The sequence below is a fragment of the Erpetoichthys calabaricus genome, chromosome 12 (assembly GCF_900747795.2).
Source record: "Erpetoichthys calabaricus chromosome 12, fErpCal1.3, whole genome shotgun sequence".
Classification (NCBI taxonomy): domain Eukaryota; kingdom Metazoa; phylum Chordata; class Cladistia; order Polypteriformes; family Polypteridae; genus Erpetoichthys; species Erpetoichthys calabaricus.
This window is the reverse complement of record NC_041405.2, coordinates 7,843,864-7,859,018: the sequence shown is the minus strand read 5'-3', so window position 1 is coordinate 7,859,018 and position 15,155 is coordinate 7,843,864. Positions and strand designations below refer to the sequence as shown.

Sequence of the window (15,155 nt, the reverse complement as noted above, 5' to 3'; positions counted from 1 at the left end):
CTTAAGGAATTAATGAATAACATCAACTCAATACCTTCAGTGCGGTGCAATTCAGGAGTAGACTGCAGTAGCCTGGTGACATTCCTGGTACAATGGAAACTCACTGTCACCCCTGCACACCAACAGCCAGTAAGTTGTTAATAATTGTGTCTTTTATTTATTTATTTATTGTTTGTTTGGTGTCCTTGAGTTCTCTTAAAGGTGCCTTGTATAAATAAAATATATTATTATTATTAGTATGTAAGACTTCCTTCTCCTCGCATCCAAAAGCCTTGGTATAGGTGGCCCACATCCTTGGTTAGGATAAATGGAGTCACTGATTCACTTAGCCTTCAGTTCAGGAAGCAGGGACACCAACAGGCACCATCTCAATGCCATGGAAGCTGGGCCCCTTTCTCCTAAGGCCAACGTACCAAACCTTCTGTTCCGTCATCACTGAGGTCTCCAAATAGTAGAATAGCACATTACAAATGAAACTGTTTTAAACAGTTATATTGAATCTAGGATGTAGTAAGTGCACTGTCAAATATAAAGGACAGATTTAACTTCCTTCACCTGTGTGACCATCTTCATGCTATTGGTGTCGAAAAACTTGTGGCTAAGGAATGATTGTTTACCAAAAAAAGAAGGCTGGGGTTCTGCATCAGTAGAATAATGCAATACAAAAGTCCCATTAACTATACATTTTACAGACCCATTTCTTTTTAAACACTGACACCAAGGTCTTCAAATGGCTTACCAACAGAGATACACCAGGCTAATACCATGGAACATTTTTTGAAAAACTTACTTTTTTAATTTGCCTTTTTAGTTGGAATAGCAATACATTATATTTGCACAGAAATATCATTTAGTTCTTGCATTTGAAATTATTGGTAACTTATTCTATTCCCTGTTTTCTTTTCCAGTTTTCTGGGATGGCAGTTTTTTTAGCCACTGCCATCTGAACCAAGCACTCTGCAGACGCCTGTAGTGTTGGAAGGATTGTAATGTTCTAATGGCTTTTTACAAATCCAATGAAAGCCTGTGCTGCAGGTCTTACTTTGAACAGACTGCTTACGCACAAGGGCACAGTCTCCGCCATCTTCTTTAACTTGGGTCTTCCTGGGTAGAAACACAGAAAATGAAAGTCAGCATGACCTGAAGTATGGCTACAGGCACCACAATACCAGACTGGCCCAAGACATACAGAATGGCAAACTGGGAATGAAATTTGTCTGTTGTCCCAGTCCATAGAAATAACCATCAAGTGTCCCCAGAATAAAGCAGGCAAACATTACACCTACATGTGAGTCAAAAAGACATTCTACCTTGATGGGAGTCGTGAAGTAAGAGATGGTCGAAAGTTAGAAAAAATGAATTGACTTTAAAATGTCATCTATTCACAGTCTGAACCTCCCCCCAATCCAGTCACATGGGCCAGAGCTTATCCTGTCTCTAATGTATTGTATTATTATTAATTTGGAGTGTTCTGTGTGGGACTTGTGTTCTGTTAGGCTGCTCTGTAATGGTTTGTGTGTGTTGTTAACTGGTATTCCTTTTTCTACGATAAACATAATAAATAAGGCCTCCTTGCATTCCCATTATCTGTCACATTATTAAACAGTGGTCCTGTAGCAGGATCATTCTCTTTTCACATGTTGTCAACACTACCATTAGGAGATATTATTCATTGTAGAGCACATTGACACACACGCACTCACTCTAACAAGACCAGTTTAGAGACACCAATCTAACCTGCAGAACAACTTAGTAACGCCAAATGAAGGCTCCCCAGCACTGAGGATGAGAAAGGTTGTACTACTGCCACATAAATATCGTAGTTTGTATTGGTATTTAAGATCTGCTCATCACACTTGAAGCACAATGCACCTTCCAGTCTCATTTAAAGTGAATAATCATTAGTGGAAGTGTGAGGGTGATTGTTCAGTAGCAGACTGCAAGTGGGTCGGTAGGAGTATTGAGGTTGGAAATGCTTTTAAGTGCAGTGAGAGATCACTTAGTGAAAAGATCAAGTGGTGAAGAGATGGGATGGTGAAAGAGTAGGGTCTACGGTGTAGGCGAGCAATCTGAGATAAAAGAAGTGAGACTGCTGAGATCAGGGTGATGAAATAAAATCCTTGATCAGCAAAATAAGGAGGAAATAGAAGATTCTTTTAAGTGAGCCTGAGAGTGTTCAACAGACCTTAAGTTGGGTGAGCAGGAGAGGGATTGGGGTGAGGCAGCAAGGGCCCAAAGGGGATAACGTCGAAGAGGTTATGAGATGGGATGTGAAAAGTCCAACTGGGAATACGACGGGAAGGATGTGAGGCAGGCCTGACCATCGAGAGCTGGTGAAAGTGATGAACGGATGTTCGGAATACTATTATTGGTACAGCATGGCAAGGTGTGTGTGTATTAAAGGCATGTGAATTTAAGCATTATAGGTAGTACACTGGAAGATAATGGTGTACAAAACTGTAAGACATATTTATGAAAGCTTGTGAGTGTAATTTGGTGAGGGAGTGTTGTTTATGAATATAACAGAGTATCAATACACTTTTTTTGTTTTTGTTATTGTGATTTATAACTTTTTATTCATTTTGTCTTGTTGTTATATTATTTAGAGCATTAAAGGGGAAAAACCCTAACTAATTTTGGGGCTTTGGAAAACATCTTGCATCACCCCAGTCCCAAAGGTATCACATCCTAGTGAGCTGAATGACTTCCGGTCTGTCGCTCTGACGTCGCATGTGATGAAGACCATGGAGCTGCTGCTGCTTCACCACCTGAGGCCACAGGTCCACCACGCCCTCGACCCTCTGCAGTTTGCATACCAGGAGAAGGTGGGAGCGGAGGATGCCATCATCTACATGCTACACAGATCCCTCTCCCACTTGGACAGAGGCAGTGGTGCTGTAAGAATTATGTTTCTAGACTTCTCTAGCACCTTCAACACCATCCAACCTCTGCTCCTTAGGGACAAGCTGACAGAGATGGGAGTAGATTCATACCTGGTAACATGGATCGTGGACTATCTTACAGACAGACCTCAGTATGTGCATCTCGGTAACTGCAGGTCTGACATTGTGGTCAGCAACACAGGAGCGCCGCAGGGGACTGTACTTTCTCCGGTCCTGTTCAGTCTATATACATCAGACTTCCAATACAATTCGGAGTCCTGCCACGTGCAAAAGTTCGCTGACGACACTGCTATAGTGGCTGCATCAGGAATGGTTAGGAAGAGGAGTATAGGAACCTCATTAAGGACTTTGTTAAATGGTGCGACTCAAACCACCTACACCCGAACACCAGCAAAACCAAGAAGCTGGTGGTGGATTTTAGGAGGACCAGGCCTCTCATGGACAGCGTGATCATCAGAGGTGACTGTGTGCAGAGGGTGCAGACCTATAAATACCTGGGAGTGCTGCTGGATGATAAATTGGACTGGGCTGCCAATACTGATGCTCTGTGTAAGAAAGGACAGAGACGACTGTACTTCCTTAGAAGACTGGCATCCTTCAGCATCTGCAATAAGATGTTGCAGATGTTCTATCAGACGGTTGTGGCGAGCGCCCTCTTCTACGCGGTGGTGTGCTGGGGAGGCAACATAAAGAAGAGGGATGCCTCACGTCTGGACAAACTGGTGAGGAAGGCAGGGTCTATTGTAGGCACGGAGCTGGACAGTCTGACATCCGTGGCAGAGCGACGGGCGCTTAGCAGGCTCCTTTCAATCATGGAGAATCCACTGCATCCACTGAACAGGGTCATCTCAAGACAGAGGAGCAGCTTCAGCGACAAACTGCTGTTATACTTGCATTGTTATCACTCTTTAATTTAATATTGTTCCTTATCAGTATGCTGCTGCTGCAGTATGTGAATTTCCCCTTGGGATTAATAAAGTATCTATCTATCTATCTATAAATGGTTCCTGAATCCAGAACAGAACAGCAATTTTAGATCAGTTTTACATCCAGCTAAGTGTGTAGTGTCTCTGTTCAGAGGTTTGGTGGATTTGTTACAAAGTTACTTACCAGCTGAGATTGAAAAGCTGTTCATTAATCCAACTCCAGCCTTCTTTAGGGTTTCTCTTGAGTCCAATCCAGAAAATCAAATAAGATCTGCAGTAGTCAATGAGAAAATCCTGCAAGGAGAAAATAAAAAGAAAAGAGGCCGTCAGAAGCGAGATGTGATCTGGAGAACATGGACAACAGGAGAGAGAAGGAGAGAGAAGTGCTTCGCTTACCCTGCATCACAACACAAGGACAAAGTTTTGGTTCAGGTGTAAAGGTGTGATAAGCAGAGCACACAGCAGAGTTAGTGTGTTGTGACCTTCACAGTTTGAGGTTATGAGGTTATTTGAAGACTAAAGCAAGTCTGATGTTCTATTGAGCACGATACAAAGAAAGAAAGACCAAGAGGTGGAAAAATAAAAGCAGCAAGTTAGCCTATTATCTGTAAGCAGAAGACACAAAAGCAGACACCGAGCCAAAATAAGGAGCAAATATTGGTGATCTAAGATCTAAAACCAATGGCCGAGGTTTGATGAACGAAGATAATGCATAAAGCATGCAAACTGGATTTTTTCTCCCAGGTACTAGGACTATGAAAAATACTCTAAACTTACCCTTTGACATTAGTAATGGCAAATTAATGAAAAATGCAGCACACTTCTACGTCAGCCGCCATGACTTACCAACTCCTCCTCATCCTCTGCTGCAGCCAGCTGACTTCCATGAGAGCCACACTGCCAGTTGCTTCTCTCCCATGTTGTTTTATTCACAGAGAAGTAGTAGCAGTTCTTTCTGCGTTTAACCCACAGATCAGGACAGCATTTGTTGGATTTATCTGCAACTGAAGAGAGAAGAGAACTCTGTGTGTCACCAGCAGTGGTAGACAGATCAGCCTGTGCCACCGAGAGGTGTATTAGACCTCCTAACAACAGGATGGCACTCTTACATTGAAGGCTGTGTTAAATTCACCCTGCTGGTGTGTGCAGTCAGTTTGATTTTAATACTGCAAACAACTTGTCATTGATAAGAAATTTGCTTGTTCAGCACCCCTTTTGTGACCAGTTCTCCTTTACGTCAACTGGTTAAGACAGATAAGACTCTGTACTCTGAATCCAGTGGTCCAAGTTTACATCCAGCAAATCCATGTGAGGACCCTCAACTGAGCGGGGTGGTGTCTGAGCAAATTTCTTGCCAGTGACAGGATTGATTAGATTAAATACTTCCTTGAAATCCAGGGTCTTGGCTTTTCAAATTCTTTAAAAGACATCATCAGATCTTAAGTGATAAGTTACTTCTCATTGGGTATACATAAAACAGGATTCAATTCAGGATAAATTATTAATGTTTGCATACAGAATGTATGTATGAAGGCCAGAGCGAGACAATGACTCAAGACATTCTTTTCTGCCAGAGAAATATGAAGGGCTTACTTGATTCAGTTTGCTGTGTGTGATCTCCTTCATAAACTGTAAAAATAAAAATGAAAGAATGAAAGTTGGGGTTGTTGAAGAGCCATTCGTAATTACATTAAGTTTGCAAACACACTTCTGCACTGCATCACAAACAAGTACTGTACAAGGGTGTGTTTTCAGCTGTAACTTTAGGTGGGTAGTTACTTATTCCAGGATGTTTGCAGAGTCTGTTTTACCAGAAAGGCGTCCAATGTCATCCACTCCAGTCTGCATTCTGTGAGCAGACACAACACTGGAAAGGTCTTTCTGACAAACTGGAGTCTTCCTGCCTGGTGTTTGGTATCTTCAAGTCAAAGTTATTTCTTCACAATCATTGCATATATTAATTTGCAACATACAATTGTGTTTTACAAATATGAAAAATACTTTATCTGTTGTAGCATTATACAGTGGAGCTCTATGGAACCCTGTATCCATACTTGATTAAAAAAATAAAAAACAAAACTTAACTTAACTTAAAACTCAACTAAAACCTTAACTTTGCAGTGAATTTAATAAAGCACGCCTTCCGTGTTTATTTGGCATTCTTGTGAGAATGAAAGGAAACTAGAAATAATAGTTTTACTGCAGATTATTGATCCTATTTTCTTGTGGTAAGGATACTTTACTGGTTCATTTGTGTGCTTTCAGCAGCCGTGAAGTTATGACATCACAAAAGTAAAATGCCCCCCGTTATAATCTGTGTGCTTATTTCACGCAGGCCACAACATTAGACATACGGCAAGTGGCAATGTAGTGAAAAGAGTACATCTGAGTTTCATTGTACAATAGATCTGAACTGAACTGATTACACAGTGCATTTTATTTTTAACTAGCAAAATACCTGCGCTTCACAGCGGAGAAGTATTGTGTTAAAGAGGTTATGTAAACATATATATACATATACATATATACATATATATACATATCTACATATACACATATGTACATATACATATATATACATATATACATACATACATAGTGCGTTGTACCACGGGCTGTGATTGTCACATGGGAGGGAGACGACAAATCACAGCTTCCCGCTTTCTAATCGGGCCTGTGATTGGTGCTTTGACGGATGTCCAGATTCCACAGTATCTCCCTTTAGGAGAGGCGTTAGGCGAGTGTAATTGAATAGTGGTGCTGCAAGTTTAGCTTTACACCTGTTTTTAAGGCTTATTGACTGAAACGGGCTTTCACGAAAAAAGTTAGGGCTTTGCTACAGGATACACCCTCCACAAGTTAAGGAAGTAAAAATAAAGGTATATATTTCTGTTTTATTTAAACCTTTTAAGTTTGTATGCGGGCGGTATGGTGGCGCAGTGAAAGGTGCCAGTTAGGAGACCCGGGTTCACTTCCCTGCGTGGAGTTTGAATGTTCTCCCCGTGTCTGTCTGGGTTTCCTCCGGGTACTCCGGTTTCCTCCCACAGTCCAAAGACATGCAGGTTAGGTGCATTGGCGACTCTAAATTGTCCCTGGTGTGTGGGTGTGTGTGGGTGTGTGCGCCCTGCGGTGGGCTGGCACCTTGCCCGGGGTTTGTTTCCTGCCTTGTGCCCTGTGTTGACAGGGATTGGCTCCTGTATTTAGGATATAGCGGGTTGGATAATGGATGGATGGACATTTGTATGCATAGCCCCATTTGCCCGTTTTCGTTTTTTTTCTTTCTTCAGTAATATTTCAGCAAACCCGGAGCTTGTCAGTTCAAATCCTGGTACTGACACCACTGTGTGACCCTGAGGAAGTCACTTCACCTGCCTGTGCTGCAAAAAACAAAAGTAATGTAACAAATTGTACCTCAGATGTTGCAAGTTGCTGGAATAAAGGCATAAGTCAAATAGATAAATATGTATTATACAGGGCGGCACGGTGGCGCAGTGGGTAGCGCTGCTGCCTCGCAGTTGGGAGATCTGGGGACCTGGGTTCGCTTCCCGGGTCCTCCCTGCGTGGAGTTTGCATGTTCTCCCCGTGTCTGCGTTGGTTTCCTCCGGGTGCTCCGGACATGCAGGTTAGGTGGATTGGCGATTCTAAATTGGCCCTAGCGTGTGCTTGGTGTGTGGGTGTGTTTGTGTGTGTCCTGCGATGGGTTGGCACCCTGCCCGGGATTGTTTCCTGCCTTGTGCCCTGTGTTGGCTGGGATTGGCTCCAGCAGACCCCCGTGACCCTGTGTTCGGATTCAGCGGGTTGGAAAATGGATGGATGTATTATACACATAGGAACTATTCATTTATTTTCAGTTAAGTCATCTGCAGCAAACCTTTATAAATGAGGGTTTCTCTTGGAGAGCTTTTTTCATTTCATTGAAAATTAAAGCAGCAGCTGCCAAAATATGTAGCTTTCATATTAATTTTTCAACATTGTGTAAAATAACTTTATAAAGTAACATAAAAGGTTTAAATACTGGTTATCCTTTTACACTAAAATATTACTAAAGAGATACAAAAAAAGTAAAATGCATATGTTGTTTTTCTTTAAGGAGATTAAATATTACTGAAGAAAGAAAAAAAAAACTAAAACAGCCAAATGGGGCTATGCATACGAACTTAAAAGGTTTAAATAAAACAGAAATATATACCTTTATTTTTACTTCCTTAACTTGTGGAGGGTGTATCCTGTAGCAAAGCCCTAACTTTTTTCGTGAAAGCCCGTTTCAGTCAATAAGTCTTAAAAACAGGTGTAAAGATATTGACAATAAGCTACGCAAACCCACCAAGACATGGAATTGTTTAAATCAAGGCGCGAGTCGAAAAACACCATCCCATACTATTAGTTAACGATTAACACATTTCTATATGTATTGTAAGCATACAATACAACTGATAATATGTTGCGCTTATTTATCTGGTGTACCGACATTTTTGCACGTTTAACGGCTGAAATCCAACGTGGTTTGTGCCCTTCAGAATGAAAACAGTTTGCATTTACCTTTTTAATAAAAGGCGAGCTTTTAAGCCTGAGAAATCACCCCGTAAATGCACACGTTTAATTGCACATGTGTTAATATGTATGCTTACACACTGTTTCTTCTTCATTGAGGTTTTCTCTAGCATGTAGATCGGGGTAATTACATTCACGGCATTCGTGGTCTGAATAACAATCTGATTGTATGGGTGGTTAACTACCAGGTAACGCTTATGGTAGGCCAGCAAGTCAGCTAACATCAGCCACGGTGCCTTCAGTTGTGAGAAGCAGATCATAGAATGGTTGAAAATAGTTTACTGTCAAATAATGCAAAGAGTACGCGACACGTGTTTCGCCCTAATTCTTGGCTCATCAGGCGTAAGGCAAGTGTAATTGAATAGTGGCGCGTCATTAAATAGCGGCAGTGCAAGTTTAGTTTCTTTTCAATAAAGTCAGGCGTTAGGCAAGTGTCATTGAATAGCGGCGGAGCTGCAAGTTTAGTTTCTTTTCAATAAAGTCAGGCGCGCTTTGCAGCGGCGAAGTTCTGCTTTTAAATTTTTATTATGAAGAAAAGAAAACCTTTTTAAAGTGAGGGAAAATATACCAATAACAATTTGTTAAGGATCTGTTTTTTGTGAAGCTGTCTTTACACAGCCTGTCTGCTGTTTTATAAACGAACGCCATATAAGGCCGTCCTTTCTCCTTCACAGTCAGTTCACGTGATTACGTGTGAGGCGTGATGACGTGATACGCAACCCCGCCTCCCACGGCCAGCGAGCTGCCGTCCATTACTGTATATGGACAAAAAAGAGGTTCCAGTTATGACCGTTACGCTTTGAATTTTAAAATGAAACCTGCCTAACTCTTGTAAGTAAGCTGTAACGAATGAGCCTGCCAAATTTCAGCCTTCCACCTACACAGGAAGTTGGAGAATTAGTGATGAGTGAGTGAGTGAGTGAGTGAGTGAGTGAGTGAGTGAGTGAGTGAGTGAGTGAGTGAGTGAGTGAGTGAGTGAGTGAGTGAGTGAGTGAGTGAGTGAGGGCTTTGCCTTTTATTAGTATAGATAAATCCTTAGCTTTTTGAAAGAGCCAGGCCACTTTTGCCATGTTGTGTGTTGTACATGCACGATCCAAAAAAGGCCGAGTATGTGACAGAGTAGATTGAAGAGCCACAAACCATTTTTGTTCTGTTTTGCTTTTTGTTTTTAATACGTATTAAGTTTCTCTTACTGACAATATACATAGCAATAAAAGAACTGAACACAATATTTTTGAGTGAGTAAATTCATGGACCCTGATGCAAATCAATCTGTAAATACATGCAGAACCTGACACTGAGAGTCAGAAATGACATCCGATTCTGCCAATGTTAAAACATCTGGACCGAACGTACTAATTCTCAACCTGATTAAACTTAATATAAATTAACATTGCTAAATTGACTCTTGCGTGTGTGTGTTTGCCCTGTGATGGACTGCTGGCTTAGGCTCCAGCTGGGCCGTGACATTGCCCTGGATAAGCAAGTTAGGAAGATGGATGAATGTATGGATGTATGCAGGGCCTTGAATTGGGGCTGTACACATAGATACTGTCAATGGTGTGACAACGGCTTTCTCCTGTTTAAGCACCGGATGTACGCCTGTAACGGCTGACCAGTTTTTGTCACTTCATTGTCTGCTATGCAAGCTCAATATTCCCTCACTGAAGCACATACATGTTTATCAACCCGGCCGGAGTAGCCAGAGTCTTCCCTATAGTGAAAAAACTTTAAAGGAAGTCTAATTTTTTTTTCCTATTATTATTGTCAAACTGTGTAAAGAGCAGACAGAGTAAGTGGGAATTGCTGATGATATGAGGCTCACAGCCGATCTGCTTTTAAAATGACCGAATGTCACAAAGGTTTCCTTTTTGTTTTTTTTTTTCCTTCTTAAAACAAAATAGATATGCAATATGTGTGTAATCTCCAAATGCAGATCAATATTTGATAACATTTTTGCCTTGAAAAATGGACAAATTTAGTTAGTTTGGAGGCTTTTCTACCATGTATGGACATAGAGAGCTCCATTGTAAGCTGCAAGAACAAAGTATTTTAAAATTTGTAAAAAAAAAAAATGCTTCACTTTAGAACTATGTGAAAAATTAATATAACATGATTATGAAGAAATAACTTTGACTTGAAAAATACTTTAATTCTTTAATTTTTTTTGCTTATTCTTGGTCTGGGTCTCAATATATTACAGGAAGAAATGATTTTTTAGAAGTTATAATACGTACCTTTGATGGCCATAATTATGATTGTTATCCCGGATGCCACCAGGAAGCAAGCAACCACACCACACGTTATCCAGCATCTTCGTTTTTCTTCCTTAGCTGTTTGTAAACAGAAATCACATTACAAGCAGAGAAAACTGGAGATGTGTGTTATGAATGAAGTGGAAAAAGGTCTAACAAGGCAATTTTACACATAATGCAAATCCATTGTTACTCCAGTAACCCTCTACCTTTAGTGCAGTGGCAACTGACGTAACGCTAACATACTGGAAGTTCGACAGATTTAGAATTCAGAAACACACGTGCAAGTGCAGCACGAGCTGCTCCGTCATGCTTTCGTTTTTTTCTCTTCTATGCTCCTAAGTGGTGTTGACTTGAAGTTATTATATCTCTCTTCTCATCACAACAGGTGACTTTCAGCAATGCTAATTTGACAATTCACGAAACAATGTTATGCGATACACCCAGTTACACTGTGGTTAGGGCTGTGGAAGGAGTTATCTGACTCAAGACAAGTAAACCATGTGACAAAAGCATGCAAATCAATTGGCTGACAAGCAGAGCTCCTGAATCTCAGAGGTCTGTGAACCCCCTATGGCCTAAAATTGGTTCTCTAATCACAGGCCTCACGCACTGTGCATGATCTGCGTATACAAAAGGGGCGGCTTTGATGACAAAAACTAAACAGGATCAGGAGAAGTGCTAAGCTACTAAGTCTCTTTGCTTAAAGCAGCTATCACACAAAGATATGTCTGTACACGTGGGGAATGTAGAGCAGCTATATTAAGGCAAAATTACACAATAGAAAATCCTAACCATTAATTGGTTCTTTTAGTCTTAAGCAGCCATTCTCTGTTTTAAATTTCTCTTTGCTTCCTTAACCAGCTGTCAATTAACAATGAGATGCAAATGACAAAGGAATGAGAAAGGCACCCATACTACTTGTTCCAGCTATGCCTATGTGTGTGTTCCTCATGGAGCGTCTGCTCTAATAAACTATTTCAAAAGAAAACTAAGAGAAAAATATTAGAATTACGAATCTGTTCTCAACTACAAATCACTGGGATGCTATTCTTGTAAAAGGAAAAATCTACACTATAAGTGTGAGCTGATAAGGCAAAATGAAAACACTAACAATAGCAAATGTCATTACTGGCAAGACTTGGGTTATAATTAAGTAATTGGAACAAAAACCCCGCCGCTCCTTATGAAGGCAGACTCGGTTATGGGACACTCTCTGGTAGTAATAGATGGAATATAGAATGAAGAGAAAACCTATAGCCATTATTCACAATGTTGCATATCCGCACCATGGCACACTAGCACTGAGAGTGAATTCACAAACAATGCAGCAGAAGTGGGCTCCTTCATATCTATGACAGTGTGCCTTTATAGGTCCTCATCGGGACTGCCATCTTATCATTAGCCAAGTCAAATATGGTTCTTCTTTTATGTCAATCTTGTGTGTGTTTGAGAAGCACTGTTGGCGTTTCTGGTAACAACTCTGTATTTCTTGAGCTTCTATAAAAGCCATATTTTCCCTTGGTGAAAATAAAGTACACTCTATCTATCTATCTATCTATCTATCTATCTATCTATCTATCTATCTATCTATCTATCTATCTATCTATCTATCTATCTATCTATCTATCTATCTATCTATCTATCTATCTATCTATCTTGTCTTGGCAGCACCGACACAAGACAGGTCACCAGTCCACCACAGTAATTTTAAATTATAATTGTATTCTGACTTCTTTTTTTTTATTTTAATGGACGGATGTTAAATAGAGCAGACAAGCTAAATTATTATAATAATAATCAATGGAGTTTTAAACCTAAGCAAGTATGCTTTAGTACAATACATAAATTACATATCAGTAAAACATTTGTGGCAATAAAATAATTAAACCTGAGAAGAAAATAATAAAGACAGACAAAATTATTTTAATCAGGATTTGTGCTTTTTTTCACTACACACATTTTAAATGGAGTTCTACATGGAAGCAATGTGTTGACTTTAAATTCCGTGATGTTAATAATCAACTTTTTTTAAATATTCTATTATGTATTTTCCTACATGAACACAGTGCAGCGGTGCACAGCAGTGGAAACAGAACGGAATGGAGGACCAAACAGAGGCATGATGAAGGTGTGGAGAGCAGTGCTGGTGGACCACATGAGGCCTGCTGGCTTCAGCGAAAGAGATGGAAAGAAGAGGGAATCTGACCAGTCCTGCCTGAATACAAAACATGCATGGTGGCCGTTAAGGGTGCTGCTGTAGTCCCTTTTGTTTTTTGAGGTTCACTTAAAGGGTAACCATATCTTTCACTAAATGACAAAGACAGAACTTTCATTTTTGTACAAATAAGTTTGGACCTCAGCAATAATTTGCACCACTACCAAAAACTAATTTTTGTTGCGTTTCCTGCTAATTCTGATCACACAAACAGTTCTGGACATTCAGATCTTCAGGTAGACTGGCCGTCTAGGTGTGAGTGGACAATGAGATGGACTGTCAGCCCATCCTAGGGTGGTTTTGTAAACAGCTTTGGCTCGAGCCCCCCTGTGGTCCGGCTCAGCCTTTAATGAAGACAGAAGAGCAGAGATGAAGGGTCAGGTTCATAAGGTTTAAAATCTTAATAAAATGTGCTGCACACCAGTAAAAAGGCAGTCTTGGGGTGGAAATTTGAAATAAATCGGTCTGTAACTGCATAAATCTTTACATATTTGGGGACAAATGATTTCAGCTGTTTTTGTAAATGTAGATAAATACATTTCCATCACTATTTCTGTGTCAATACTATCAACAGACATTTCTTTCTCTTTTTCTTCAACTAATTGCACACACCTCTTCATAAACAGTGTTTTTTTTCTTAAGCATTTATTTTTATTGTTTTTGAGGTTATGGGTTACTATTCAAATTTAAAAAAAAAAATTTATAAAGTATATAAAAGAATATTTTCTTGTATTTTAAATACATGATTGTTATCTTATGTTGACACCGTGTGTTTAAAAAAATTCACTCACAATTTACTGCATCATAAATTCACATTTTATATTCTTTTATATTATTGAAAAAAATAAAGTTAAATAGTTAAATAAAGTTAAAATGCATGATATGTAATCTTTAACAAACTGGTAACTGTAAAGGACGTTTGATTAATTAAACATCTTATCATATTAAACATTATCTTATTCATCACAAAAGCAGTAAGGAACAATAAAATGGAAATATAAATAAAATTAGGACTTCAATTTTACGAGCACAAGTTCATGCTCTAACGAGAAGATTTTGTCTGACATATTTTCCATCCCCCTCACCTGAACGCTGCTGTCTGTTTGTGGTCTTTTGTCCACCTGGAAGATTTATTTCAGCGTACACCACACTTTGCGCCATGAAGGATCGACAGTTGTGAGCACTCAGGACGTCTGAAAGAGCAAATGAGCAAAAAGACGACAACCAGGCACCTCGAAGTCCAGGAAATGTGACTGGGTGTGTAGAAGACAACCGACATCAGAGCTGCAATGCTTCTGACTGACCTGTGGATGTATAACATAATATGATGTATTATATAATATAGCAAGTCCATCCATCCATCCATCCATTTTCCAACCCGCTGAATTCGAACACAGGGTCACAGGGGTCTGCTGGAGCCAATCCCAGCCAACGCAGGGCACAAGGCAGGAAACAATCCTGGGCAGGGTGCCAACCCACCACAGGACACACACAAACACACCCACACACCAAGCACACACTAGGGCCAATTTAGAATCGCCAATCCACCTAACCTGCATGTCTTTGGACTGTGGGAGGAAACCGGAGCGCCCGGAGGAAACCCACGCAGACACGGGGAGAACATGCAAACTCCACGCAGGGAGGACCCGGGAAGCGAACCCTGGTCCCCAGATCTCCCAACAGGCAGCAGCGCTACCCACTGCGCCACCGTGCCGCCCCTATATATATATATATATATAATAGAATAATATATATAATATATATATATATATATATATATATTTTATTTTATATTATATATATTATTCTATTATATATATATATATATATATATATATATATATATTCACGGCATTCGAAGTCTGTGTCACAATCTGATAGTGTGGGTGGTTACCTACCAGGTAACGCTTTGTGGTTGGCCAGCAATCTGCTAACATCCGCCACAGTGCCCTCAGTTTGTGAAGAGCAGATCATAGAATGGTTGAAATAGTTTTACTGTCAAATAAATGCAAAGAGTACACGACACGTGTTTCACCCTCATTCTGGGCTCATCAGGTGTACACACTCCACTGCACTCCCTCTCGGGAATCGAACCTCGGACGTCAGCGTCAGAGGCGATGCCCCTAACGTTGCGCCACGGCGTGTGGTTCGTTTATTTGACAGCATGTAGATCGGGATAATTACATTCACGGCATTCGAAGTCTGTGTCACAATCTGATAGTGTGGGTGGTTACTATATATATATATATATATATATATATATATATATATATATATATATATAAAAAGAGTAATTGGTGAG

At 40.2% G+C, this 15,155-nt stretch overlaps 1 protein-coding gene across 2 annotated transcripts; it reads right to left on the bottom strand.

The window, feature by feature from the left end:
* Positions 1–700: 700 nt before the first annotated feature.
* On the bottom strand, positions 701–10,758 carry LOC127529815 (killer cell lectin-like receptor subfamily B member 1B allele A). Of its 2 annotated transcripts, none has more exons than XM_051934722.1 (5): positions 10,618–10,758; positions 5,423–5,458; positions 4,676–4,833; positions 4,014–4,123; positions 701–1,104 (listed from the first exon to the last, which is right to left on the bottom strand). In XM_051934722.1, the coding sequence occupies exons 1-5, from the start codon at positions 10,628–10,630 to the stop codon at positions 930–932; spliced, it is 492 nt and encodes a 163-aa protein (XP_051790682.1). In that variant the 5' UTR covers positions 10,631–10,758; the 3' UTR covers positions 701–929. The 2 variants fall into 2 exon arrangements, with proteins under 2 accessions (XP_051790682.1, XP_051790683.1); XM_051934723.1 differs by having other exon boundaries at positions 4,676–4,827.
* Between the last annotated feature and the right edge of the window lie 4,397 nt (positions 10,759–15,155).